This window comes from Chlamydomonas reinhardtii, chromosome 3 (assembly GCF_000002595.2).
Source record: "Chlamydomonas reinhardtii strain CC-503 cw92 mt+ chromosome 3, whole genome shotgun sequence".
In the NCBI taxonomy this organism is placed as follows: domain Eukaryota; kingdom Viridiplantae; phylum Chlorophyta; class Chlorophyceae; order Chlamydomonadales; family Chlamydomonadaceae; genus Chlamydomonas; species Chlamydomonas reinhardtii.
The window spans coordinates 6,397,430-6,421,688 of NC_057006.1; the positions used below are offsets into that span (position 1 = coordinate 6,397,430).

General features: G+C 63.4%; 7 protein-coding genes across 7 annotated transcripts in view; 2 read left to right on the forward strand and 5 right to left on the reverse strand.

Annotated features, from left to right (window-relative positions):
- CHLRE_03g194200v5 (uncharacterized protein) overlaps positions 1-2,305 on the forward strand; it is a 6,150-nt gene extending 3,845 nt beyond the window's left edge. The window contains exons 8-10 of the mRNA XM_043061221.1: positions 464-566; positions 854-939; positions 1,382-2,305. Coding sequence (XP_042926350.1) covers positions 464-566; positions 854-939; positions 1,382-1,495 — 303 coding nt within the window. The 3' untranslated portion in view covers positions 1,496-2,305. The remainder of the gene's footprint in view (positions 1-463; positions 567-853; positions 940-1,381) is intronic.
- A 4-nt stretch (positions 2,306-2,309) lies between these two features.
- Positions 2,310-6,015, reverse strand: CHLRE_03g194250v5 (uncharacterized protein). The gene is made up of 9 exons (XM_001693212.2): positions 5,673-6,015; positions 5,509-5,596; positions 5,311-5,369; positions 4,860-4,935; positions 4,481-4,599; positions 4,078-4,162; positions 3,833-3,862; positions 3,414-3,495; positions 2,310-2,981 (listed from the first exon to the last, which is right to left on the reverse strand). The coding sequence occupies exons 1-9, from the start codon at positions 5,793-5,795 to the stop codon at positions 2,924-2,926; spliced, it is 720 nt and encodes a 239-aa protein (XP_001693264.2). The 5' UTR covers positions 5,796-6,015; the 3' UTR covers positions 2,310-2,923.
- Positions 6,016-6,109: 94 nt separating this feature from the next.
- On the reverse strand, positions 6,110-9,755 carry CHLRE_03g194300v5 (uncharacterized protein). The gene is made up of 6 exons (XM_043061222.1): positions 9,291-9,755; positions 9,069-9,114; positions 8,246-8,749; positions 7,713-7,874; positions 7,174-7,341; positions 6,110-6,851 (listed from the first exon to the last, which is right to left on the reverse strand). The coding sequence occupies exons 1-6, from the start codon at positions 9,497-9,499 to the stop codon at positions 6,723-6,725; spliced, it is 1,218 nt and encodes a 405-aa protein (XP_042926351.1). The 5' UTR covers positions 9,500-9,755; the 3' UTR covers positions 6,110-6,722.
- A 140-nt stretch (positions 9,756-9,895) lies between these two features.
- On the forward strand, positions 9,896-13,662 carry CHLRE_03g194350v5 (uncharacterized protein). The gene is made up of 6 exons (XM_043061223.1): positions 9,896-10,309; positions 10,429-10,728; positions 10,996-11,259; positions 11,450-12,106; positions 12,243-12,296; positions 12,473-13,662. The coding sequence occupies exons 1-6, from the start codon at positions 9,995-9,997 to the stop codon at positions 12,839-12,841; spliced, it is 1,959 nt and encodes a 652-aa protein (XP_042926352.1). The 5' UTR covers positions 9,896-9,994; the 3' UTR covers positions 12,842-13,662.
- A 64-nt stretch (positions 13,663-13,726) lies between these two features.
- On the reverse strand, positions 13,727-17,215 carry CHLRE_03g194400v5 (uncharacterized protein). Its single transcript, XM_001693214.2, has 9 exons — positions 17,076-17,215; positions 16,947-16,986; positions 16,777-16,870; positions 16,358-16,701; positions 15,613-15,813; positions 15,252-15,338; positions 14,812-14,891; positions 14,549-14,613; positions 13,727-14,295 (listed from the first exon to the last, which is right to left on the reverse strand). The coding sequence occupies exons 1-9, from the start codon at positions 17,123-17,125 to the stop codon at positions 14,282-14,284; spliced, it is 975 nt and encodes a 324-aa protein (XP_001693266.1). The 5' UTR covers positions 17,126-17,215; the 3' UTR covers positions 13,727-14,281.
- A 70-nt stretch (positions 17,216-17,285) lies between these two features.
- On the reverse strand, positions 17,286-19,615 carry CHLRE_03g194450v5 (uncharacterized protein). The gene is made up of 8 exons (XM_001693215.2): positions 19,379-19,615; positions 19,245-19,281; positions 19,068-19,114; positions 18,882-18,945; positions 18,544-18,757; positions 18,245-18,404; positions 17,884-18,070; positions 17,286-17,718 (listed from the first exon to the last, which is right to left on the reverse strand). Exons 1-8 carry the CDS (start codon positions 19,414-19,416, stop codon positions 17,596-17,598), a joined length of 870 nt encoding a protein of 289 aa, XP_001693267.2. The 5' UTR covers positions 19,417-19,615; the 3' UTR covers positions 17,286-17,595.
- A 1,574-nt stretch (positions 19,616-21,189) lies between these two features.
- CHLRE_03g194500v5 (uncharacterized protein) lies at positions 21,190-24,255 on the reverse strand. Its single transcript, XM_043061224.1, has 4 exons — positions 23,437-24,255; positions 23,145-23,253; positions 22,839-22,923; positions 21,190-22,609 (listed from the first exon to the last, which is right to left on the reverse strand). The coding sequence occupies exons 1-4, from the start codon at positions 23,841-23,843 to the stop codon at positions 21,921-21,923; spliced, it is 1,290 nt and encodes a 429-aa protein (XP_042926353.1). The 5' UTR covers positions 23,844-24,255; the 3' UTR covers positions 21,190-21,920.
- Positions 24,256-24,259: the final 4 nt, after the last annotated feature.

Genomic DNA, 24,259 nt, shown 5'->3' on the forward strand with positions numbered 1-24,259 from the left:
AAGGTGGACGACGTGGCGCCGCCCGCCGCCAGACCCTGTGGTTCGGGGTGCTGGGCGTGTTCCCCACACTGGGCGTGGCGGCGGGATTCGTGGCGGCCGAGCCCCTGGTGGCGGGGCTGGGCGGCTGGCGGGGGCCCTTCTACCTCGAGGTGCGTGTGGGAGCTCAGGGTAGTAGGGCCTTAGCTTAAGAAGGCAGGGGGAGGACTCCCTGGGCGGCAAGAGACAGAAAGCAGAAGTGTGGTAGGCTAGGAGCATGGATCAAGGCGGAACCAGTGTAGTATGGCCAGCGGGGCAAAGCCTGAATAGGCGATGAAGAGCAGGGCGGTCCTGCGCGTGCGGGGTTCGACTGGCGGAGGTGCCGCGGCTTGAGGGAGGCTTGGTTGGGCTCCTACCGCATCCCACGCCATGTGGCCGGCCCGTGACCCATGTGTGCGCGTGTGTGTGTATGTGTGTTTCCCCCCAGGTTGTTGACCTGATCAGCCTCAAGCCCTTTGACATGGAGACCATCGCCAAGTCGGTGAAGAAGACGCGCAAGGTCATCATCGTGGAGGAGTGCATGAAGACCGGTGCGTGGCGCGGTTGAGGAAGGAGGGGTCCAGGCAGGACTAGCGGGAGCGGGATGTTAGGGAAGGGAAGGGGAGGGGCATGGAGGGGCGACACTGTGACAGGCGCGGCAGGTAGGAACAGAGCCAACACCAGCGGAGCACCCGCTTCCTCTCTTTCCGGCCTTCCCATCCTTTGCATGCCTCATCCCGCCAACCAGTACGTGTTGCCTCCCAACCACTTGCGGACCATGCTACTGGTCTCTGTCTCCACTCCCACCCCCACCCTGCCGCCCCTGCCCTGCCCTCAGGCGGCATCGGCGCCTCGCTGTCCGCTGTGATCCACGAGTCGCTGTTCAACGAGCTGGACCACGAGGTGGTGCGCCTGTCCTCGCAGGTGAGAGCGCACGTGTGTCTGTGCGTGCGTGTGCGTGTGTGCGGGAGGGGGGAGCGCGTGTGTGTGTGTGTGTGTATGTGTGTGGGTGTGTGTGTGTGGGGGTGTGTGTGGCGTTGTGGGGGTAGGAATGCGGGCAGGAGGGGGCGCGGGCTGCACGGCCTGGGCTTCAGCCCCTGGTGGCTGGGTTGTCGGGATGAGCAGTGGAGGCTTAGGGGGGGGGCGGGTAGGGCTACGAGCACTGAGGACATGCGCGTTGACCTGGCGGTGAGGCAGCCGCAGCCGTAGCAGGTGCACGGGGTGGTGAAAGTGATCCAGCGGCCCCGCGCCCGCCCTCGCCCCCGCCTCGCCCGCTTGCCTACCCACCCGCCTACCCACCCGCCTGCCCACCCTCGCCTGCCCACCCGCCTACCCACCCTCGCCTCCCTGCCCTCGCCTACCGCAGGACGTGCCCACCGCCTACGCCTACGAGCTGGAGGCCGCCACCATTGTGCAGTCCTCGCAGGTGGTGGACGCCGTGCACAAGATCGTGGGAGCCACCGCCCCCGTGCGCGCGTAAGCAGCAGCTGCGCTGCGCAGCTGCAGCTGCCGTAGCTGCCGGAGCAGCCGAAGCAGCAGCAGCACAAGCAGTTGTGTTGGCGTTGAGCGGAGAGGAAAGGAGGGAGCAGGAGGGCCGCGGAGCTGTGTGGAGGCTTGGAGGCGGCGCGAGGAGGCGCGCTTGAGGAAGCAGTCGGCAGGTGTATCAGATAGGAGGCAGTAGCAGCGGCAGCAGCAGCGGAGCCAGGCCGGATGACCTTGGGCCCGCATCTGCATGTGGAGCTGCCCGTGGATGAGTGGGGCGGCTCACAGCAGCAGCGGGCGCCGGCACGCGGGCCGCGGGGGGCTGTGCGCGCTGCTGCGATGTACGATCTCGGATGTGTCCGGATAGGCTCTCCAGCCCTGACAGCGGCGGGGCGGGACCGCTGACGGGCCGTGAGAGCATGTGTGTGTGCGTGTGTGTTTCGTTGGACTTGTTGACATTGTGGACGGGCTAACGGTGACGTGCAGCATGAAGTGGATTGGGGCGGCCTGGATCCCCTCCCCACATCAGTGATCTGGATGTTGGGGTGTTGGGGTGGGGGCTTTAGGGAACATGTTGCAGCAGCCTCGGCGGGGAGCCAATTTTGAGCCCGCACGGCCCCATCCGGGTGCTAATGCCGCCCCGCCGCAGCCCTCCCCCCGCTGGTGCCGCGCGGCCCCGGGCCCGTGAGAAGAATCGCAAGTGGACGCGTGTGTGTTGGTTGAGCCGCAGTGATCGGCCTCGAAGTGTCGAGGGGTCGGAGATGAACGCTCGCCGTGTTTTTCATGTCAAATGAAACACATGATTAGACTCTCGCCCCGCCACCCGGCTCCTCCCAGCTTCGTGCTCGGTCCGGAACCTTCGGCAGCCCTCAAAACACAGCCATAGCCCTCAATATATGACAGGCCATCCGATCTTAAAACCCCTTCACAAGACGGGGGTGTCATGCTCCCAGCGCGCTTCAAGCCCGGGGCGTCATGCTCCTGCTCATCTTCTCGTCTTAAACGTCCACGTCCACGGTAAGAGCTGCCGCTGCACCCACACCACTATTGCCAACTTGGCGGCCCTGCAACAATCAACGAACTCTCACGCCGCAACCTACCACACGGCCCAAGCAGCGCCTGCACCTGTACCTGTACCGCCCGCTAGCGCCACCGCCCCCCCCCCCCCAGCGACACCGTGCACCGCCTGCCCCATCTCAGCGCAGCCCCCCGCACGCGCCAGGCGCCCGTGCAGCCTTCCGCCTCCCAACCGTCTCGCCACTGCCGCCGCCTCCTGAGCTCCCCGGTGGTCACCTCCCCCGCCTTGGGCGCCGCAGCCGAGCTCCGGGCGCAGCGGCACAGTGGCGCCAGGGGCCGCGCCAGTGGCGGCTACCGTCAGCCGGCCTCCCGCGCGCTGGAGGGCGCCGCAGCCACCGCTGCCGGTGCTTTAGCCGTCTGCGGGCGTCTGCGTCAGCGCCAGCACGTTGAAGTTAAGGCTGTTGCTCCTGCAAGGGGGTGGGTGAACGGAAGGGGGCGCGAAAGGAGAGCGGAAGGCGGGGGCAGGGGAGTCAGGAGGAACGGGAGGAAGAGGTGCTGCTGGTGCGCCGGCGCATGGGCTGGCTGGCAGGTGTGTGGATGGCCGGCCGGAGGCACCAGAGCTAGGCTGGGCAGCCTTATCCTCATCGGCAAGGCCAACAGCTCCATTTCAGACACACGCCTTGTCCGCCCGGAGGCTACGACGCCCCCATGACGCCCGCACAAAGATAAACATCAAGGCCACACTGCCGCCGCGTGGCTGGGTCTTACTTTTGGTTGGGTTTGGAGTAATTTACGCCTCCTCCCCCACCCCCACCCCTGACCATGTCCTCCACACTGCATCGTCTTCAGCATCCTGCTCCCGATCCCGCCTCCCCACCCTGCACCCCGGTGTGACGCACCTGCTGACGAAGTCCTTGACCACCTTGGCTGCATCAGCCAGCAACGTGTCCGGACTAGAGGGGCCGCGGCACACAGGCGCGCCTGCACACACAGGAACAGGAGCAAGCACAGGGATGGGAACAGGAGGCGGATGGGGCGGGCGGGGCGGGTGGGGCGGCTGGGAACAAGTGGCCAGCATCCGGCAGTTAGGACGCACTCGGTGCAGGGTGCTGGCTTCGTGGTGATGATGGCGGTGGTCTGGGGGCGACCCACAACGCGCGTTGCAGGTGGGGCGCGGCTTCATGCCGCCCACCCCCCGGGGGCGGACCACAGGCGTGAAAGCGCCTGCCAACCGAGCCCGGCCAGTCTGTCTGCTGTATCAAGACCAGCTTTGCGACAGAGTACCCACAGCCCACAGCCCACAGCCCATGGCGCTCACCTCTCCGGCCGTCCAGCTCCCACAGCTGACCTGCGGCCCAGGAAGTGAGGGGCAATACACCGAGGTCAGTCAGGGTCGGCCGGCCGGCACACGCGTCATACCAAGCTGGCGAGAGGGACCCCGGGTTTGTGCCAGTGCGGGGCGTAGCCCTGAGGCCCCCAATGTCCCCCGTGCCTCCCTCACCTTCCCTTCCCTGGCCTCCATTCCCCTGCCCGCCCCTCCACCGCCCTCCCCGTCTGCCCCACCGTTGCGGTGCACCAGCGCCACAAAGTGCAGGTTCACCTCCTCATCCGCGCCCGGCGGCGCCGTGTCACCGCCCGCCGCCGCAGCCTGCGAGAGTGGAGGTGCAGGCAGGCGGAACCCGTTTGCCGCCTGGTGCTTGCAATAACAGTGCCCTAAGAGCGCTCAGCACGTCATCACCAAGCCGCAACCCCAGGCCCGCGCCTCGCCTCCACATCGCGACCTGTCATGTGCTCGCTTGCGTAGCAGCCTCCCTCGTCCCGCCCTCCCTTCCCATCCTCCCTCTCAGTTTGCCTAAATCACACATTCCCACTCCCCATGGCCACTCCCACAGTTCCGTCCCTGCCCCCCCACAGCTCCCTGCCTCCCACACCTCCCTGCCCCCCCCCTCCGGGCCGCGGCGCCCACCTGGTGGGCCTCCTCGATGTCGGGCGCCCCCGCCGGCGGGTGCTCCAGGTAGCGCCCCACCTCGGCCGGGCTCATGCCGCCCGTGGCGCCGAAGAACTGGGCGCAGAAGCTGCCGGCAGCTGCGTGCCGGGCCGGTGGGGTTGTTGTCACTCATACCGTGATTAGCTTGGAAGGGCGGTGAGAAGGTCACCGCGATCGTATACGGAGACAACACAGACATCCAACCCGTTAGCGGTATCTCAAAAGAGCCCCTGTACACGCTTTCACGGCTGTCCTTGATGGACCGCCGGTCCCGGCACACAGCCCAGGGTTCCTCCCCACCCCTCTTTGGACTTAATGGAATCCTTCCTTGCAACCCCCCTTCCCGCCGCTCACGCACCCGGGCTCAGCTGCTCCAGGTTGTTGCCGATGGAGTGCAACACCGCAATGGTGCCGCAGGCGTTGCCGATGGTTTGCTGCAGCGCGGAAACACGAAAGCGACGGCGGTGGCGGTAACTATGATGGTGTTTTTTGGTGGAGGTGGTGATGGTGGTTGTAGTGGTGGTGGTGGTGGTGGTGTTGATGGTGGTGGTGTTGGTGGGGTGTTGGTGTTGGTGGTGGTGGTGGGCGTGTGAGCGTGTACAGTCCATGTGCCGGTGTAGTCGGGGCCCAGGTAGCAGGCTGGCTGGCACGTGGGCTGCAACCCGGACTACAAACCAGGCAACTACCCAACAGAAACCAATGTAGCCATGTGACGAATCCCTGACACTTCACCATGTGCCGCCATTCCCGCCCACCACGTGTCCACCGTGCCCTGCAGATGCCGCTGTGCTGCGCCGCGCCCCTCTCACCTTCATGTAGAATACCTGGGGGTCCACCGCCACCCCCTTGGCCACCTGCTCCTCGTCCTCTGCAGGCGCATGCACACCAATAGCTGTGTTGATGGGGAGGGAGTTGCAATGCAGCGAGGGAAGGAGAGCAGCGCAGCGAAGGAAAGCAGATGAGCACTGTCGAGAGCCCCTGCGCCTTGACACGGCCCCCAAACACACCCGTCTTGGCTAGTGCGTCCGACTCGTCCGTAATGGGATAGCACATCACCACCGCGACGACGGGCTGGGGCACCATAGCCAGCAGCTCCTGCACATTTTGCAGCGGGCGGGATCTCTTAATTTGCCTTACTACATTGCAGCCCTGCCTGCTCGCCTGGGCGCACCTCATCCAGGCCAAACACGTCCGAGAACGAGTATTTAGCGGCATCAATTCCAAGCTTGGAAATGAACTCATTCAGCACGTCTGGGTTGGACTCGAGCGGAATCCATTTCTTTTCGCCGGCCATTTTGCGGATATAGAGTACGCGGTGATGGAGCAAAGTATTGGTTTTGAGTATAGTATGAGGGGGCCTCCTCCTACTTTGAGGGGGGCCCCTCCGATGAGAAGCCCAGACGGCATGGCCGCATGCCGGGTCCAGCCAGTCCAGCAGGTCCAGGCCCACGCACCCAGGCCTTTTGGGTGCCAAGCCACATCTTGCGCTCCGGCGCAAGCTCTGGTTCTTACATTGCTCCGCCATGATGTAAGGCTAATTGCGGTAAGCGATGAGTTGTAAGACCATGGGACCGCGGGAGGAATGTGCGGCGGGCATGCGTGTAACCGTTAATGCGTAGTGCGTCGCGGAGGACGTACCCTGATGCAACATGTGCTGCGTTGCCATACTCTGCCTGGCTGCCTCCCTGCTGGGGCCGCATGCTTTGAGCTGGCATAACACGACGGGCAACACGGAAGAGCAGGATTAATCCCTTACTTGCTTCCAGCGTTCCCCTACCATGGAGGGGACGAGGGGTATTAACCACGGGTATTGGCCAACCCGCACATAACATCAAGCCTCTCACTTCACTCACTCCAACTCACTCGAACTCTTCGCATCAGCTCCGTGGCAGCTTTGCTGCACATGTACCTCACTCCACGCTGCATGCACACGCTAAGCGCAGTGGCGCCAGCACCGCAGCTGCTCACCCTGCGGTACATCTCAGTCCCTTCGCCGCCTTCCCTGCCAGCAGCTACCGTACTGCCCGCGCCTGACCTCTGCACCCCTACTTCGCTCCTGCCCAAGGCCGAAGGCCCGCACGCCCCGCCCCGCCACCCCAGCGCAGCTCTGCCCTTCGACCGCACGCTCCCCTCCCTTCTCCTTCCCTCTCCTCCCTTCTCCCGCCTCCCCTCTGCCGCCCTCTCCTCTCCTCTCCCCCAGGTCCAGTGTGCCGCGCTGGTCCTAGTAGGTCCCCCTCAGCTGGTGCCACTTGACGGCCAGCACATAGGATAGCGGCGCTGCGCCCGAGCCACCCCCGTGCTGCTTGAGCAGCCCCGCGTCAAACGGGTCAAAGTTGGCGGCTTCCAGGGCCTGCGGGCGGGCGGGCGGGCGGGCGGGCGTGTGTGTGTTTGGGGGGCGGCATGAGGTCCAGTGCACGCACCCAAGTACATAACCCCAGCCAGGCCCCCTGCAACGGCTGCATGCTCGGAGAGAGGAAGACATTCGTACTGAACTGTACCAGCCTCAACCGAGCCAATCCACTGCACAATTCTTCCCCACTCCCCACTCCCCTTCCATCGCCCCTCCCTCCTCCCTCCTCCCTCCTCCCTCCTCCTCCTCCTCCTCCTTCCTCCCTCCACCCATTCCTCCTCCCTCCTCCCTCCTCCCTCCTCCCTCCTCCCTCCTCCCTCACCTTCAGGTACCTGTCCACCGCCACGGCAGGCAGCATGAGTCCCGCCGCGCCCGGGGGCAGCCGAGGCGCCAGGCGGCGGGCCTCGTCCAGATGGCCCTTGGCCAGGCTGGCCACCTTGTGCGCCACGTCCCGCAGCCCCTCGCTCACTACGCCGCTGTACACGTCCTCCTGGGAAAGGGAGGGTTTAGCCGTTCATGTGGAGGGCGGGGTGATGAAATCACAAGTTTGAAGTGCCGGGGGGAAGGGGTTGTGGGTAGGGGAATGGGGCACTAGGCGGGCTGTACCGGCAGGGCCAGATGTGATTATGTCGTCCTATACCGTACTCAGCATGTCCGCGCCACCCCTTCCGGCTACCTGCCGGGTGCCCTGCCGTACAGGGCCCAGAGCTCAGAACCTCGCAACACAGGACTTGGGCTTCTCCACTTCCCCGCCCAACCACGCCAACCGCTGCCGGTCCACTGTAACCCTGCGATATGTTTCCATCGCCCATCATGGACGGCGCGGCTACGCCCTCCCCGCATTCGCCCGGCCGCACACACCTGCGACACGCGCGCCTCCGCGCACAGGTCCACGGGCAGGTAGCTGCGCCGCGCCGCCGCGTGCACCGGCATGCCGCGCAGCAGCGTGGTGATGCCTACGGCCCGACCCAGGTGCGAGGCGGCGTGGTCGGCGTCGCGGTGCTTGATGCCCGCAGCCGCCAGCTGCACGGCAGAGAACACAGGGGGTGGGGTGTAACTACCACCCCAAACTAACCACATCAAGCCAAACCAGGGGAGCACGGGCAGAGGCGACAGTTGCAAGGGGGTGGGGTGGGGTGAAACCGAGCCGTCTTGCGAAAGCGGAGGCGCTGTTGCTACACCCATCGCTGTTGCCTCGCACCTCAATCCACCCGTCACCCACCCACCCCTCCCTCTGCTCCCCTTAGCCCACCCCCCTGCTCCCACTCTCTCCACGCCTCCGCCCCAATCCTCTGGGCTTGTGGCTGGTACTGGACCCAACCTTGGCTCGGGGAACAAGCTTGCCTTCCCTGCCACCCACACGCCGCACACGCCCACGCCCCCCCGCCGCCCACCTGCAGGTACAGCAGCTGCGAGGCGGTGCCCTCCGCGTAGCTCTCCAGCGCGCCCATGTCCAGCGGCGGCTGCGGGTCCAGGAAGTCCGATTCACGCACGTCGATGATGCGCTTGAAGCTGTAGCGGCTGAACCGGCCCGGACCGCTGCTGCCGCTGCTACTGCCGGCGGCGGCCGCGGCGGCACTGCTGCGCGGCGAGTCGCTGCCGCAGCCAGAATCGCTGCAGCCGGCGTCCGCCTGCGCGCCCCCGGCTGCAGCATCTGCTGCCGGTGTGGCTACAGCCGGGGCGGGCGGCGGCGTGGGCCCGGGGCTGTGCAGCACGTGTGCCAGGGCGATGGCCACGGGGTGGTTGGGCGGCCGGTCCTCGTAGGCCGCCCGCACCGCGTCGCGCCACCACTGGAAGCGGATTTGCCCCACCACGCTCTCCTTGCTGCGGACCTGGTCTGCCACCAGCGCCGTCTCGATGTTGAAGGCGCGCAAAGCGAACAGCGCAGGCCGCAGGTCCTGGGGTTGTGGGGTATGGGTATGGGTATGGGGTAGTGTGGGCGTGGGGTGAAGGAGGCGACGGGCTTAGTGACAACGGGGTGGGTGGGGGGAGAGGGCGTGGGGAGAGGGGCAAGGAGTCGGCGAAGGTGCACGCCCGTGGTGCCGGAGCAACACAGGCCCTAAGCGGATGAGGTTGGGTGACGCAGGTCCCTGGTGGCCCAAATGCCGCCGATGGATGGCTCTAACGACTAGTACTCCGTTAGCTAGCCACCGCGCCTATCCACCGGCCGGCCAGTGCGCCAAGCCCCACCCTCCGCCGCCACCCGCTTCGCCTCACCTTGTCCATCTGCGCCACCCACACATAGTTGGGGTAGTCGTACTGCCTATAGAATCACGAGTGCGCAGCAAGTCGGCTTAGTTGCTTGGATGGCAGGTGGCCGCCGTGCGACGCGCTGCACCTTGGGGTATCGCCAAATTGCCTGAAGTCTGTGCCGCGTGCAAATGCGGTTGAGTGGCTCCCTGCCATACCATGGCAATGCGCATCCTTTGGGCCGCGTACCTGACTTGCTGGACGCAGAAACCGAGGGCCGACCGCACTGTATCCGGCATGGATGCATAGCCGCGACCAGACGTGGATGCCCTGGCAGGACCCGCGCCCAGGCAGGAGCTAGCCGGCGACGCCTCTGCCGTGGCTGCTGCGGCCGCTGCGCGGCGCAGGGCCCCGCCCAGCAGGCCGCTCACGGCCGCAAGCGGCCTGGTCGATAGCATCTTAGGACAGCAGGTCTACGGCAGCGGTGTGCTCGCCGGCGCACCCAGCCGTGCTGGTGCTATGCACCGGGTCCACGCCGCGCCAGGGTTAGTGCCCAGCCGCGCAGCGCTACTGCCTTCGTGGAACCTTACAGGTTCAATTGGGGCTTAAACGGCGGTGTGATGCAATATCAAAGGTAACGCGACCAGGGAAAAGCAACCATCAATCAACAATGTTTCACGCTTCTCAGCTTTTGGCCGTGCAGCTTATGTTATCGGTAAATATAACTGCGTTGTTACGCTTAAAGCGCTGCTAGGGCTCAAACTTGGCGGGGCCGGAGACACTGTGTCCTCGCAGAATGGGGCACGGACTTGCTGCGACTCGCAACAGGCACCCGGACTTGCCTGCCACATAATACAATCGAATTACACACATCCTGTGCTCCAAATCCAAGTCACCAGCTTGCCTGACCTTTGCTTTCTGGGTTCTGGTAGTCCAACTTGATCTGAGCGAAAATGTCGACCGAAGCACTTGAGCAGCGCGAGCGCAAGCCCCATAAGGTCGATGCTGCCGAGGCCAACGGTCACAGCTCGGACGTTCCAGACTTTGCTGCGGCGGAGGAGTTTGCTGCGGATGTCGCGGGCGACTCTACCGATGTGCCGGAGCCTGAGGACGCGGAGGCGGAGGCCAGCACCTCGCACGCCAAGATCTATTTCGTGCGCGTTCCCCGCCCGCCCTACAACGACGACCTGGTTAAGAAGCTCTCGGCGCAGTTCCAGGAGCAAGTTGCAAAGCTCAAGGGAATGAACGCCAAGATGGCAGCCAAGAGGGTGCGCAACGCAGTTATCTTTGCATACACATAACGGTTAAACATTCGCCGCGGTCGGTTGTGCAACTGGTCCACCCACATTGATCTCCCCTTCCAACATGCCAAAATGCCACCCCGCAGGAGGAGCTGCGCGAGGTCCGCCGCCAGCTGGTTGTGGGCCGCTCGCTGAAGGATGGCTCGCAGCCGGAGTACGAGGAGAAGCTCAACCGCCTGAAGCAGCTGCGGGACCTCCGCAACGGGTACGTGGCAAAGATTCAGGCCATTAAGGAGAACCTGCGCGGCCTTGACTGCAAGAGTGAGGAGGAGCTGGACGCTAAGGTGAAAGAGCTGGAGGACAAGATCTCGCACGGCAGCCTCATCCTGCGCGAGGAGAAGCAGGTTGTGCAGCAAATCTCCAAGCTGCAGACGCAGCGCGCCCAGGTGTGTTGCGCGGGCGCGACTGACTGCAGCTGGTGGGACATCCGGCAGGACAGGGTTCACTGAAGGGCCCCTTCCAATGTCACGACACACGGCACGACCGGCGGCGGCGCTGTTGCCTCGGTTGCTGTCTGCAGTCGTGCTACTGCCATTGCTACTGCCGTGTGGCGAGACTGCGGTACGGACTGCCGCCAGCGACACGCCCCACTCCTGCATTCTGCCAGTGTGTGCTCACCGTGCACGTGCTCGCTGCCCCGTACCCTTACACAGATCCGCGACTACGACAACCAGAAGAACGCTCTGACGGAGCTGGAGGCTGAGACGCAGAAGGTCAAGGTGGTGATGGCTGAGCTGGACGGCGAGTTCGGCATCCTCAAGGCCGAGCGCGACCAGGCGCAGGGCATCATCAAGGAGATCATGACGAAGGTGAAGGCCTTCGAGGCGGAGCTGAAGGACATGGAGGAGGAGCAAAAGGAGGCCGTGGCGGCTAAGAACGAGGCCCTGGCTGCCCTGGATAAGGCGCGCACAGACATGGTGAGTGGTGTTAGCGGGCAACATGGTCGGTTTCAAGGAAGGCAGATAGTTGGCGGTGAAGCGCGGGCTCTAGGGCCAGGCATCTGCACATGCCCTGTTTGGCGTGCTACATGAAGCATGTCGCCTGTAACCTTGTTGGCCCGCGCTGCCGCCCTAACCGCTGTCCGCACGCCGCTCTCGGGCCGCGCAGAACGAGTCCATGGTGGACTACCGCGACAACCGCACCTTCAGCCTGAAGGTGCGCGACATGGTCACCGCGGGCCAGGTGGAGGAGGCGCGCGCGCTGTGCGTGGCGCAGGTGGATGAGTACGTGGGCAAGATCGCCAGCGACTTCACCTTCCGCAAGGAGTACTACAGCCTGTGGGCGTCGCAGCGCCGCTACGCGGTCTCGGAGCTGCTGCCTGACAGCACCACCGTGGTGAAGGAGCCCCGGGCGGGTGATGCGGGCAAGCCTGGCGCCAAGGGTGGCAAGCCGGACAAGGGCGCCAAGGCGCCGCCGCCGAAGCCTCAGGGCGCGGAGAAGGCCAAGCTGCTGATTGAGCAGCTGATGGCGGAGGCCAGCGCAGAGGTCAGCCGCAAGAACGCTGGGCGGCCGCCGGTGGACGCGGACTATGACGAGGGCGATGCTGATGACGAGCTGGACGAGACGCCGGCGGCCCCCGCGCCAGTGGCGGAGGCGGCCAAGCCCCGCGCCGCGGCTGCCAGCGCGCGGCCAGCGGACGTGCTGAAGTCGGTGGAGCTGCCCAAGATTGTGGACGAGGAGTTCGTGCCGCCGGTCATGAAGACCGAGGCGGATAAGGCGGCCGCCGCGGCAGAGAAGGACAAGGAGCGCCAGCGCGAGGAGCAGGTGTGTGGGGGCGTGGTTGGGTTGGCGGGGAGGGGCAGGTCTGCATGGTCAGGTGCTGGAGACGATGTCCAGCTCGGAAGTATCCAGCACTGCAGCAAGCTCAGTTCCTGACACACCCCGTGTCTCCCCTTTACAGATGCGGAGGATGGCAGAGGCTGAGGAGAAGAAGCGCAAGGCCGCTGAGGCCAAGGTGAGCGTGGAGACCCGCCCGAAGCTGCGGCTGACATGGAATACCGCCTTACTCGCGCGGACGGGGCGCCGTCCACGGGTTCGGTGATGCGTGTGGCTGTGCAGAGTAGGGTGCTAGCCGTGTGTACGTGTGGGGTATGGCATCTCATCGCTGCCCAATGTTCGACCGCCACGCAGGAGAAGAAGCGCAAGGAGATGGAGGCGAAGCGCAAGGCGGACGAGGAGGCCAAGAAGATCCAGGACGCAGCGGAGGCGGCGGAGCGCGCCAAGCACGCGGCTGCCGAGCGCGCGGCGGCGGAGGCGAAGAAGAAGGCGGCGGAGGCGGCCGCCAAGGCGGCCGCCGAGGCCAAGGCCGCGAACAACCCCGCGGCCAAGGTCATTGCCAAGTCGCAGGTCACCGTGGCCGCCAAGGCCAAGCCCCCCAGCAACGACCTCATGCGGTACTGGAAGATGTTCAAGAAGAACACCAGCGTGCAGATGGGCATCCTGGCGGCTGTGCTCTCAATCATTATGATTGCCCTGGTCGTCATGGCGGCTCGCAGCTAGACAGCTGGGGCAACACAGGCGATCTGGTGTCGGGTGGTTACTGGGCAAGTGGGCATCAGACGCCGCTGGTCCGTGCGCGATCGTGTGGCATGCGTCGCGGCAGCCATTGCTGCTACGGGGGCATGCGTCTTGTTTGTAGAGGCTGGTCGCACCCGTGGAGGGCACTGTAGACGATCAGGAAAGCAGTGCATGGCCCTGTCTTTGCTTCCGACGTTAGTACCAGAGGAGAGTTGGCGAGAGCCACGGATGGCCCTAATACCGTGGGGGCATGTCGCACCCGTGGAGGGCAATGTAGAGCTGGTAGTGAGGGGCGGACAGGCGCCACGGAGTTGTGCCGCCAGGACAACCTGCCGCAATGGTGGGTGGTAGGACCATGACTTGACGACGTTCATAGGTTAGGCCGTGGATGACTGCATTTCGGGCAGGCTCGCTTGAATGCGTGCACGGAGCAGGATGAAAGCCACGAAGTAGGATCAAGGTAGCTCGGGAGTGGCGACTGCCGCGTGAAACGCACGCCAGTACGCAAGCGCGCGGTGACCAGATTTGCATGGTCGGTTCTAGATTGATTGGACTAGAGCTTAGGTTATGGGGATCAATGGTGCTATAATAGAACGGTACGAGGAGAGTGGTGTGGGCGCACGTAAAGCAGATACTGACTGTGACATATACACTTCGCTGACTGGTGACGTGACGGCCCTGCGGCAGGCTGCTTGGAAATTAGACAGTCATGTGACTTCTGCTTGACACGGGTGGGGCGCGATTGACCAGCACCAAGGAAAAGCCCTTGAACGGGCAGAACGCACCTGTAACAACTCGGCATTGATGTACCTCAGTACCTGGCTAGATGCAAGCGAGGCGAGTCGCAAGTGCCAAGGAACAAGAGTAACATAGCGGGTCCTTACACGTCCCTCCGTTTCCAGCCGCTCATATACTGCATCAGCGCATCCTCAGCGCATGAACACGCGCACGCTCTGTAACATCCACGCAAATCTCAGTCGGACTGCGGTATCCCCAAAACTGCTTATGCACGTGTCTACGCCTGGCGCTTGGAGCCCATTAATGGTTCAACGCTCTTGGTGATCAGCTACAGCCTACCCGTACCCCTTGCGTAACACACTTGTCCCCCACAGTGTGCAAAGCCTACCTAATGACCTGTAGTAACACCTGCCCGTGTGGTCTGCGTTCGGTTATTTGTCAGTTGTAGTGCTATGCCGGCATCAACGTGCCAGCACTAACCCCTGCGTCAGTGCCTACCCGCTAATCCCCTCGCACCTCTGCGCATCATTTCCTCCAGCTTCATATAGTGAACAGAACACACGTCTGCTACCGCTATCATAACCCCAGCAAAAGCTTACAGCTATCTGCCCGCCGTGCCCTGTGCGTAGAGCTAGACCGGCGCTGGCGCTGCTCCTGCAGCCGCCGAGATGCTGCGCCATGAGCTTAAAAGAATTTCGCTGCAGTGTCAGAAGGGTACAAGGAAACAAAGTCAGATAACCGTGAGCGCACACATGCTGCGTGTTGGTAGCATGTCCCCGGACCCAACTGTGCCCCATTGACCCGCCTGAAGGCCCCGGCGGCCTATGGCATGAAGCTCAGCGCGCAAGCGAAATCCCCAATGCCCATTCTAGTCCCGCTTCTGGCATTTTAACCAGCCCCGTCCTGGCCTCAACCTTAGCTCCCTTGACCCGGGGCTAATCCCACACTCACTGGTGAAGTAGTCCATGTCCATGTGGTGGAGGCGCACGTAGCCGTCCTCACCGCCGGTCGTGAAGCTGCAGGAAGAACGAGCCGCGATGTTACAAAGGCACGTATGCAAGGAAAGTGCAACGCCATCATGCGCGTATCATTACCTACCGGTACACCATCCCCCACCCTTTTAGTAGAAACGCAACCCGCGCATAGGTAGCAAGCCAGCATCCCATCCGCCAAATCCACAGGCCCGTGCACACAGTGCAGTTCCCACTGCCCACCTCTTGCCGGACGGGTGGAACGCCACCGTGTTGATGGGGCCGAAGTGGCCGCGCACACGCCCGAACTCCTCCTGGAAGATCTGCAGGGGAGAGCGACACATAGACACAGGAAGGCAGCCATAGAACCATCAACGTGTTGTCCATAGTCGCTTCACCAATCACTCGATGCGGACTGTGTGTCGCCGAAACCTCTCCGGGGTCGACCATCACCCGTCGCTTCGCCTTGCCTTGCGCTATGATAAGAGAACACCTGAACTCCCTGACCCATTGCCGGTGTCCCTCTAACACACAATGCTACGGCACCTGCTTTGCCAACATCATCTATGAACGCCCGCGATCCTTCGACGGTATCACCAAGTTAGTCCACTGCCCAACCATCCGGTCTGCACGTGTTCCTGAACCCCTTGCAACCCGAGCCCAGGTCAGAACATGGAGCTTACCTTGTGGAAGAACCTGGCCTCGAAGCCACCGGCCTGCGCTGCTGTCGTTGTCACTTGCGATGCGTCCTGGCCACCGCCCATCACAACCTGCGCACAATACAGATGACGCAGGACCGGCATTCGAGCATCAATAAACCGCCACCCATGCAGCTTCACCGCCCAGGCTGTCGGTTCTCTAGCGTATGGTCCTGGCGGCATGGCCGCATCTCCACGGCTTCGACTTTCAGCCCGTTCTCTTCACCCCGCCCGCACTTTCTCCGCCCGCGCGGCCCCGCGCAGCTACAGCTAGGCAGCTGCCCCTGCAGCGCAGCCGTTTACCCACATACACCTCCGCGGCGCAGCGACGCCCCGCTGCACTCACGTGGTCGAACAGCGGCGAGATGGCCGCTGACTGCACGAAGCGGCCCGTCTTGTAGGTCTTCATCACCTCAAACGTGTCCACGTCAATGAGGCGCGCCGTCTTGTCCAGCGACGCCGTGATCACGTGCGTCTCATCGGGCGACATCTGCATGTCCTGGATGGCGTCCTCGTGAACCTGCTGCTCCTGCAGCAGCGCGCCAGTCTGCGCGGCGAAGCGAGGGTTGCAGTTGGCACGTGAAGGGGCTGAAGCGGGAAACGGGAGCCGTCAACAGCACTACGGCAGGCAGCGCAACCCAAAGCTGACACCGCGCGCCTCCAGCGAGAGGTCCCCTGAGCGCGCGTCCTCCTGAAAGACTGCACCCATCCCAGTCAGGAGCGGCTGCTGCCATCGGCCCCTTGCTCTAGTGCCTGCTGTTGCTGTTGCTCCAGGCCCTGCTGCACGTGTAGCCGGCGTCCCGGTGTGCAGGCGGCGCCACACAGGCAGCGCCGCCTGCCCCACGCGCCTGCGCCTGTACTCCACCAGCAGCAACCCCAGCTCTGCATCCCCGCATCGACAGCTAAACTGTCGACGCTGCTCATCTCATTAGTGGCTTGCTCCGCAAAGCAGCCTCCAGGCTCCGCATGGGGTGCTCGCCAGGTGCTGTCGCAGGCCACCTGCGGCCGCTGTCTGCTTTCTCTCGCTCCCGCCCTGTCAAGCACCCCTTCCTGACTCCTCCCACGCTCCCCATCCAGTCCTCCATGCTCACCTCCACATCCCAGCGGCGCAGGATACCGCCGTCGTGAGAGGTGATAAGTTTCCGGTTGCAGTCCGTCCAGAACACACGCGTCACACGACCCTTAGGCACGGTCCACTCAATCGCCGCCGTCGCGGTCTGATCCTCAATGTTCTCCGCGAACTTGTAGATGTGAATCGCGGGCGGCGACTCAATGAACGCGTCGGAAGTGGCAGCCAGGAAGCGCTCACCCGCGGACAGCTTCACAGCGCGGCAAGGCTCACGATGGCGAATTTGGAAAAGCTCCTTGCCCGTGGGCAGGTCCCAAATGCGCACGGTCTGGTCGGCAGAACCGGTAATTAGGCGGTCCGAGTCCCCTGCATCCGCCAGCAAGGCAGGCGCGGTGAGCTCCTGTGCGCCCATATGCACCAAACGAGCCAGTTTCTACTCACAGGTGATATCGCACGTCCAGATGGCACCGTTGTGGCCCTCATAGGTACCGATGCGGCGGCCGTCCTCCGCAGACCAAAGGCAGGGTTGCAGGTTCTGCGCAGAGTTGATGCAACGTTTAGTTTTCCATATCTGGCGATATACCGTCTGAAGCAAGGCGCTTCCCTCTCACCTTGGCGCAGCTAACCAGCAGATCTCCCTCCCGGTTGTACCTGCGCAGCCGCCGGCCAATTTCATTACGCTGGTCGGTTTTGGGCTTTTGATTCGTTGCGTGGATCGCTCCTAAGGCCTAGAAACTCACTTGACTTGCGTCAGGGGGCGCTCATGGCCCTTCAGAAGGTAAGGGCGCATTTTTACCAAGCTAGTTTGTAGGAGTGGAGCCTTATAGGTCGCACTTACAAACTATACATGTAAAAGGGGAGCTGGCCCAACTCAAGACCGAAGCGCGGATGCCCGCCAATTCGTGCTTGCCCGAAATAGCTCTAGCCCAGCTGCCGTCCTGTGCATTTGCATATTTCATTCATTACATATATGTCCCCAAGCCAAGCCAGGGGCGCTGGGTTACCGACCGGACCCGTGACTCCTTCCTTCCCTCTCTGGCCTCCTCGTCCTGCCGCGTCCGCGGCGACTCCCGCTCCCTCGAATTGTTCTACTGCCACTCACCCCACATTTGCAACCATTCCGCGACACTCATTTCTCATACCCCACACTTGTAACACTTCCACGACACTCGTTTCTCACGCTCTTTGTTAAGTCACATGACACTCCCACGCGCTAGTAGAGCTCCCACTTTCTACATGCATCCTGCTACTCTCAGGCTCTCACGCCCGCGACCCCCACGCGGCAGTCACACTAGCTGCTGTCCGTGCGGTGGCCCAGCCTGACGCCGTGCCTGCTTGAGATGTGCTCGCGAGCACCAGCGCCTCCGGCTCCTCCACGCGCATCTGCAGGCGATTCATCAACGAATGGCAGGTTGTGCGCACGTCCATACAGCTGGCCGCCGACCGAAGCCGCGTCAACACCGTATTCGCACTGGATCGATTCATGCCCATGCCCTAGCAGTAACTAAACAACAGTCACTAGGAAGGCCCATACAGCCCCTGCCCCACCTCCATCTGTGCGAACTCGATGCACAGCAGCGGCCGGCCGCCCAGCACTGCGCCCAGCTGCTCGGGTGACTCCTCCTCGCCGCGGGCTGCCGGCGGCACCGTCACGCGCAGCGGCGGCACCAGGCCCACATTGGTGGTGAGGTCGCAGGCGTACCGCAGCAGGCCGGGAACCTCAGGCGTACCGCCGCTGCGAGGGTCAGCAGGTTAGGGTGTGACATCGAGGATGGGCGTGCGTGATTGGACACAGCGCAGCGCAGGTGAAGCAGCCGGATGCTATGGATTGAGCGTTGTACTGCCATTCTAGCCTCTCCTGGATCTATCCAATTCCCTTTACCCCTCGCACAACACACCGCCATCGCACCTGAAGCTCGGCAACGACAAGGTGATTCGTGGCCCAAGCGACCGTTGCGCCGCGGGCAGCTCAATCAGGCACACGGGCGTGGACAGCCCCCGGCCACGGCCCGTGTCCGCGTTCCTCAGCTCCAGAACACCACCGGGGACCGCAGCCGGATGCTTCCCACCTGTGTCGCGCGCAAGGACACCACTTCTGGCGGTACTGAATGAGCAGGCAGCTCGGCCATCCCGGTAGCAAAGGCCACCTCGCAACACCTGTGCCGGCATGTTCACGTCCATGCGCCCGCGCACACACCACCGACACACCTGGCGCGGTGGGCAGCCACCAGTTGCCACCGTTCCGGCGCTCCGTCGCGGCGGCCCCTGACGCCGCCGGCAGCAGGCTGAAGGCGCCCAGTCGCGAGGGCAGCCCCACGTGGTGCACGCCGTGGTCGCGGGCCTCCCGGTTGTTTACAAACACGCGCGCCGCCCACGCACAGGAGGTGGGCGGGTTCCATACCAGACCCGCCATGGCCACCATCTGCGGCCGAGATGGGCATGGCGTGGTTAGGATGTAGCAGCGCAAAAAGCCACCCCTTCCCTCGCTGGGTGCGAGGCTGCTCCTGCATAGACAGCATACGCCCCCTAGCGGTACCTCGGCGCACCTCATCGAAGGTGCCGGCAGGGCTGTCCTCGTACCGCGCCAGGTAGAAACCGCCCAGTGTGTACCTGCAGCGGAGCAGCCAGACGATGCGGCGTGACGCAGTGCAGCAATCCCGTCCATGCTGCTGCAGATTTTGGCGTGCACTTGCGTGAGTGCCCAAGCCCAGAACCATTGTGGCCGCTCTCACCCGAACAATTCCACAAGCTTGAACTTGTCTGGAACATATTTCCGTGCCTGCAGAGGAGCACAGCATTTAGTACTTGCCGGCATGGGGACGTGCACGGCGTGCGGGACTCTTGAGCTCATGGCTGACATCACTGTGCCATCACTTGAATCCCATTCCCCCAATTACCCTCGCCCCTACCTCATCGCTTTTGACAAGCTGCAGCTGGTACAGCGCCCTGCGCGGCCAAGCAGGTTGGCGAGCGCCATGCATCAGCAGCGGTATGTTTGGCACTAGCCACCGTTTTGGGTCGCAAACGAGCACAAGGCACCCACTTTCCCTTGAAGACCCATGGCGCCTCCTTATAGACCATGGTGCCTGTCGCGACAAATGCAAAGCCGTTCACACCGACTCGCAAAAGCTCTGCCGCTCTGTCTAGACCGTTCTTTTGCTTATTTTCAGCGCTTTTAGGGAGTTCTGATGGCAGCAAAAGAGTCAGCTGAGGAGTGAGGGCCTTGCCGATGCAAGCATCAGCAGTGTCGCTACCGACTTCAGCACTGGTTTGACAGTATAACAGTAGTTGACATGAAATAATTGTATGATGCTGGTGGAAAGCAGGGCACATGTCAAACAAAGGGAGATCGCCATGACACGCACCCGACGTGGGGGGGGGCACTGGGGGGCCTCACAGCAATTCCCGGTCCCGCTGCGTTCTACACGCGCATTTGCGCAATGCCGAACCTCCATATAATTGCATGTAACCTTGGATGCACGGCTCACAGGGTTCACCCTGGCAGTCCTAGTGCAAGGCTGCCAGGTCAATGCATGGCAGCGATGGAACTACCGTAAGCCAGAGTCGCCCAACCCCCTTCGCTTTCCTACGCACTCAGGTGAGTAGCTGGGCAAGACTACAGCCTGTTACACCGCCGGGTGCGGATGCCATGTCCGTCACACGGCAGATCCCCCTCCTTCCTTTGTCCTTATCCTGGTGTCTTGTGGAAAAGGACTGCGCAGGCGCCCGGCCCCGCCGCTGAACACATACATGGCCGGCGTCATGAATGCGGATGTTACAGAGGGGACAGCCCCAGCACCCGAGGACGCCGAGCCATCACATGCTATCAGGGCCCAACTTGACTCCACCAACCCCGACTTTGCTGCAAACCCTCCCGCGGTCAAAGTCCGTATGACTCCGCGCACCGTGAGTCCCAGGGGAGTCCCTCCCCTGGTGAGTCCTAGCCAAGCCTCAACCCGCCAGAGCCCCACCGCTGTGCTGGCGTCATGGGCCCATGCTCGGCCTTGTCCAACGTATACAGACATAGGGCTTGCTTTGTGCCCAGTACTCAGTAACAGCGAACGACGCCAGCATCAGCATCAGGAGCTCTACGGTCTACGCACTGATTCTCAAGACAGTAGTGTTGCCCCACCGCTCCGGGACTCAGCGCCGCCCCTAGGGGCTCAATGCCAAGCCCGTGCAGAACCACATCAAAACGTTCCCTTTTTGCAAGTACTCCTGACACCCTACTGCGGCACAGCACTCAAGCACGTGCACTAACCGGGGTGAAGCAGAACTCGGGCTGCGAGTAGGCGTCCGTGGGCATGTACGGCTCGGGCTGGAGAGAAATCCAGGTTCACTCGGGGGCGTGCCCATACACGCAGTTCCGTCCAAAGACCAAACCTTGCCTAATGCTTATAAATGTCATATGTATGTTATGACTTGCTGATTTAGGCCCTGGGGTGGCCTGCCGGCCCGCCGAGCTCGCGAAATGCAGCGGCATGTGCAGCGAGAGTGTGCACGAGAGGCGCCTGTCGCTCCGTAAAGTCAGTCTATCAAGGCTCATACGTATATGGCGACTTATATCGATGACAGCTATCAAGGCATGAGCGGTGGCGTTGAACGGTAACCAACTCGCTCGGGAGGGTCGCGTGTCAGGCGTGCCGTGGAATTGGGTGGCGACACCCAAAACGGATGTTGGTGGAAGTAAGCGGCATCATGGAGGCCAGTCATTTTGACCTGGCTTATGGTGTGCCGTTATCGGCTCAGGACCAGGGGGTGGATGGAATTTGAGCACCACATGCCAATGCCCCAGTGCAGGAGCGCCTTGACCTTGTGCCCAGTGCCTTGACATGAACAAGCCGATGAACGTGTGCTGGATTAGGTTTACAGTGCATCATTCCGCCTGTTCAACATGCGTACAGGACTCGGGAGTTCCCCGGCCCGGCCGCCAGGCCCTGCTCATACCAGCTCATACTCGCCTTCCTTGCTTGCCTCGCCAAGTTCCTTCCCTCCTCAACGCTTCGCCTCCTCAAACCAGGCGTGCCTACCTCATAGCTGACCCATTATTCCACGGTCAACCATGCATCGTAACTGTCAACCGCTTGCAGAGCCAGTCACGCCCCACGCTCGCTCCTCAACCACTAAGAGTCACTAGACTTACTATACGCTGCGCATTGGGTTGAATCAAGGGGTGTATTGAATCAATCAATCAGCCTAAAACGCTAGTGCTCATGATCAATCAATCAGTCTTGTCAGCCTTGACAAAGGGAAGCTGCTACATGATTCTCTAGTCCTTGTCCTAACACGCCTACACGTTCACTATCGGGTGATGCGCTTTTGCATCCGCCCCGTACGTCGTCCGTATCGGCGCCCGCGATACCGTACTATTTATGTCTCCCCGCGCTGGCATCCCACCTGCCGTGTACCGCCACTGTACCTGCCCCCACATTCGCACGCTACCGCCACAAGCAACACGGCCCAGGCTACAACATTATCCCATCCCTGCTCCCTGCCGACTACTGCTCGTACGCGGTGAAGCGCGCGCGTGTCCGCTTCCTGGCATCCATGATGCCAGGTAAGCCCCTACCTGCCCCTCCCGCTCCTCAGCCCCAGTAGCACCAGTCGCCGCGCATCTCTGCCAGCCGGCGCCGCAGCTGCTGCAGGCTGGGCCGGCTGGCGGGCTCCTCCGTCATCAGCCCCACCATCACGTCCTTTAGCTCGCTCACAAACGCCAGCTGCTGCACATACGCCGCGCCAGGTCGCGCGCTCAGCTCGGTCTCCACCGCCCGTAGCAGGTGGCTGATGGTCGCACCCACGAGGTAGGTGTGCGAGGCGCCGCACATGTAGCTGCGGCCGCCGTTCATGCCCTGCAGCTGCAGCCACTCCAGCGCGGCATCGCGTGTGGCGCACTCGCTCTTTAGGCTGTCCAGCAGCATCACTGCGCCGGGCCAGCACGGCTGCTCCACCGCCTCCTCGCGCAGCTGCATCATGTCCCACTCGTAGGCGCGGCCGGCCGCCTCACCGCTCACCAGCGCCTCCCGGGCCCAGCCCACCCAGAACTCGGGCGGCGAGTAGATGTCCGTAGCCATGTAGGGCTCTACGGGCGCGGGCAAAAGAGACCGCGCCGACCACACCAGCGAGGCGGCGGCCTTGCCGGCGATGCGCGCGCTGACAGCGTCGGTGCAGGAGGCGGCGGCAGCAGCCGCCGCAGCGTTGGCCGCGGTGTGTGCGGCACTCAGGTCGCTGAGGTAGCTGTGGCTGACACCGTCCACGTCGCTGAGCTTGAAGTTCCCTGCATGGGTTTGAAAAGGAGCAAGTTGCGAGGTCTATGTCAGGCGGCAGGCGAGGCGGGGCTGTCAGGTGCGTGACAGCGCGCCGTGCGGGCGCCTGGGCACATAGAGCTGCACTCACAGCGTACGCCCGGGCGCCCCCCTGCCAGGTTAGCCAGCTGCTCACACTACTCACACCCTCCCATTCACCGCAAACTGCTCCACGTACGCCCACTCGCTCTCAGACCGCACCTTCCGCGTCCACGAGCATGTTCTGCGCCTTGAGGTCGCCAAAGCACAGGCCTGCCTTGTTGGCGGAGTCCACCAGGTTCACCATCTGTGGAGGCAGGTGCGCGGGCGGCGGGGAGGACAGGGTGCACACAGGTCAGCAACGAAGCGGGCGGTGTGCACGACACAGATTTACCAAGGCCTTCCCCATCCCTTGACGGCCAGACCATCCACGCTTCAGCAGCCCCGACGCAAGTGCACACCCGGGGCAATACGGAACTACTGCTTTACGTCTTCTCTGCCCAGCCGGCCCGGCCGCCGCACACGCACCTGGCGCATGGCGTCCAGCACCATCTCGTACATGTCACCCTCGGGCAGAGCCGGCGCCGTCATGATGTTCTTGAGGTAGTCGAACACGGTGCCGTTGTCCATCCACTCCCTGAAGAGGTGGAGGCAAGGGAGGGCGGGGCAGGAGGTCGTGCGGTGCGGCACAGTATTGGAGCCCGCAGGTGTGGACGTCTTGGTACCCAGCCACCGTACACCCGCTCCGCCCGCAGCCCGAACCGCCGCACTACTTGACATGCACCGCTTCCATCCCCTCGGCGGCGCATTGCAAACTCACATGTACATGACAAACTCGTATGTGCGGGGCGCCGGCTGCAGCACGTCCCAGCCAAACACCACGGGGAAGCAGCGGCCCAGCGCCTCCTCGCCGTGTACAAGCCGGAAGCGCCGCGCCACCGCAACCCACGACACCGCCTCCTGCAGCGCCGGCAGGAAGCCGACCGGCACGTCCGCCTCACCCGCCCCGCCCGCCGCCAGGGCCGCGTCCTCAGCCTCCGACAGCACCACCTTGACGCCCTTGCAAGCCAGAGGCATGGCGCGGCCGGCGCCGTCCTGCAGATCCACCTCCATCTGGTACACGGTGCGGACGGCGGGGTCGCCCCCCGCCTGGCTGACCTCCACGCAGCCCAACACCTGCTCCTCCTCCCAGATCCGCGGCGCGCCCAGGTCGGGGATGTACTGCATCACGGCCTGGCGCAGTGTGTCGCACGGGTCCACAGGGAGGGGCGAGGCAGCGGCTCCATGCTCCAGCAGCGGGAGGGGAACAGGCGAGCAGTGCGGGAGCTGCGGCGGAGCCTTGCCGCCAGGCGGCGAGGGTGCGCTGATGGCGTTGCCCTCGGGCTCGAGGAAGTCCAGGTCCAGGCGGCGGGGCGTGACACCGCCGGTGCGCGGCCCGCTGGCGCTCAGCTGCGCGCGGGGGCTGTTGAACGGCGCCTGGTCGCCGCCGGGTGATGGCGTGGCCTTGGCCTCGGGCGACTGCTGGGGCTTGGCCAGCAGGTTGGCAGCCTGCACGTAGGAAAGTGTTGAATGGTGATTACGACTATCGCTAGCCGGAAGTAGGGGCGGCTGACAGTCAGACTGTTTCGCACATTACATAGTAC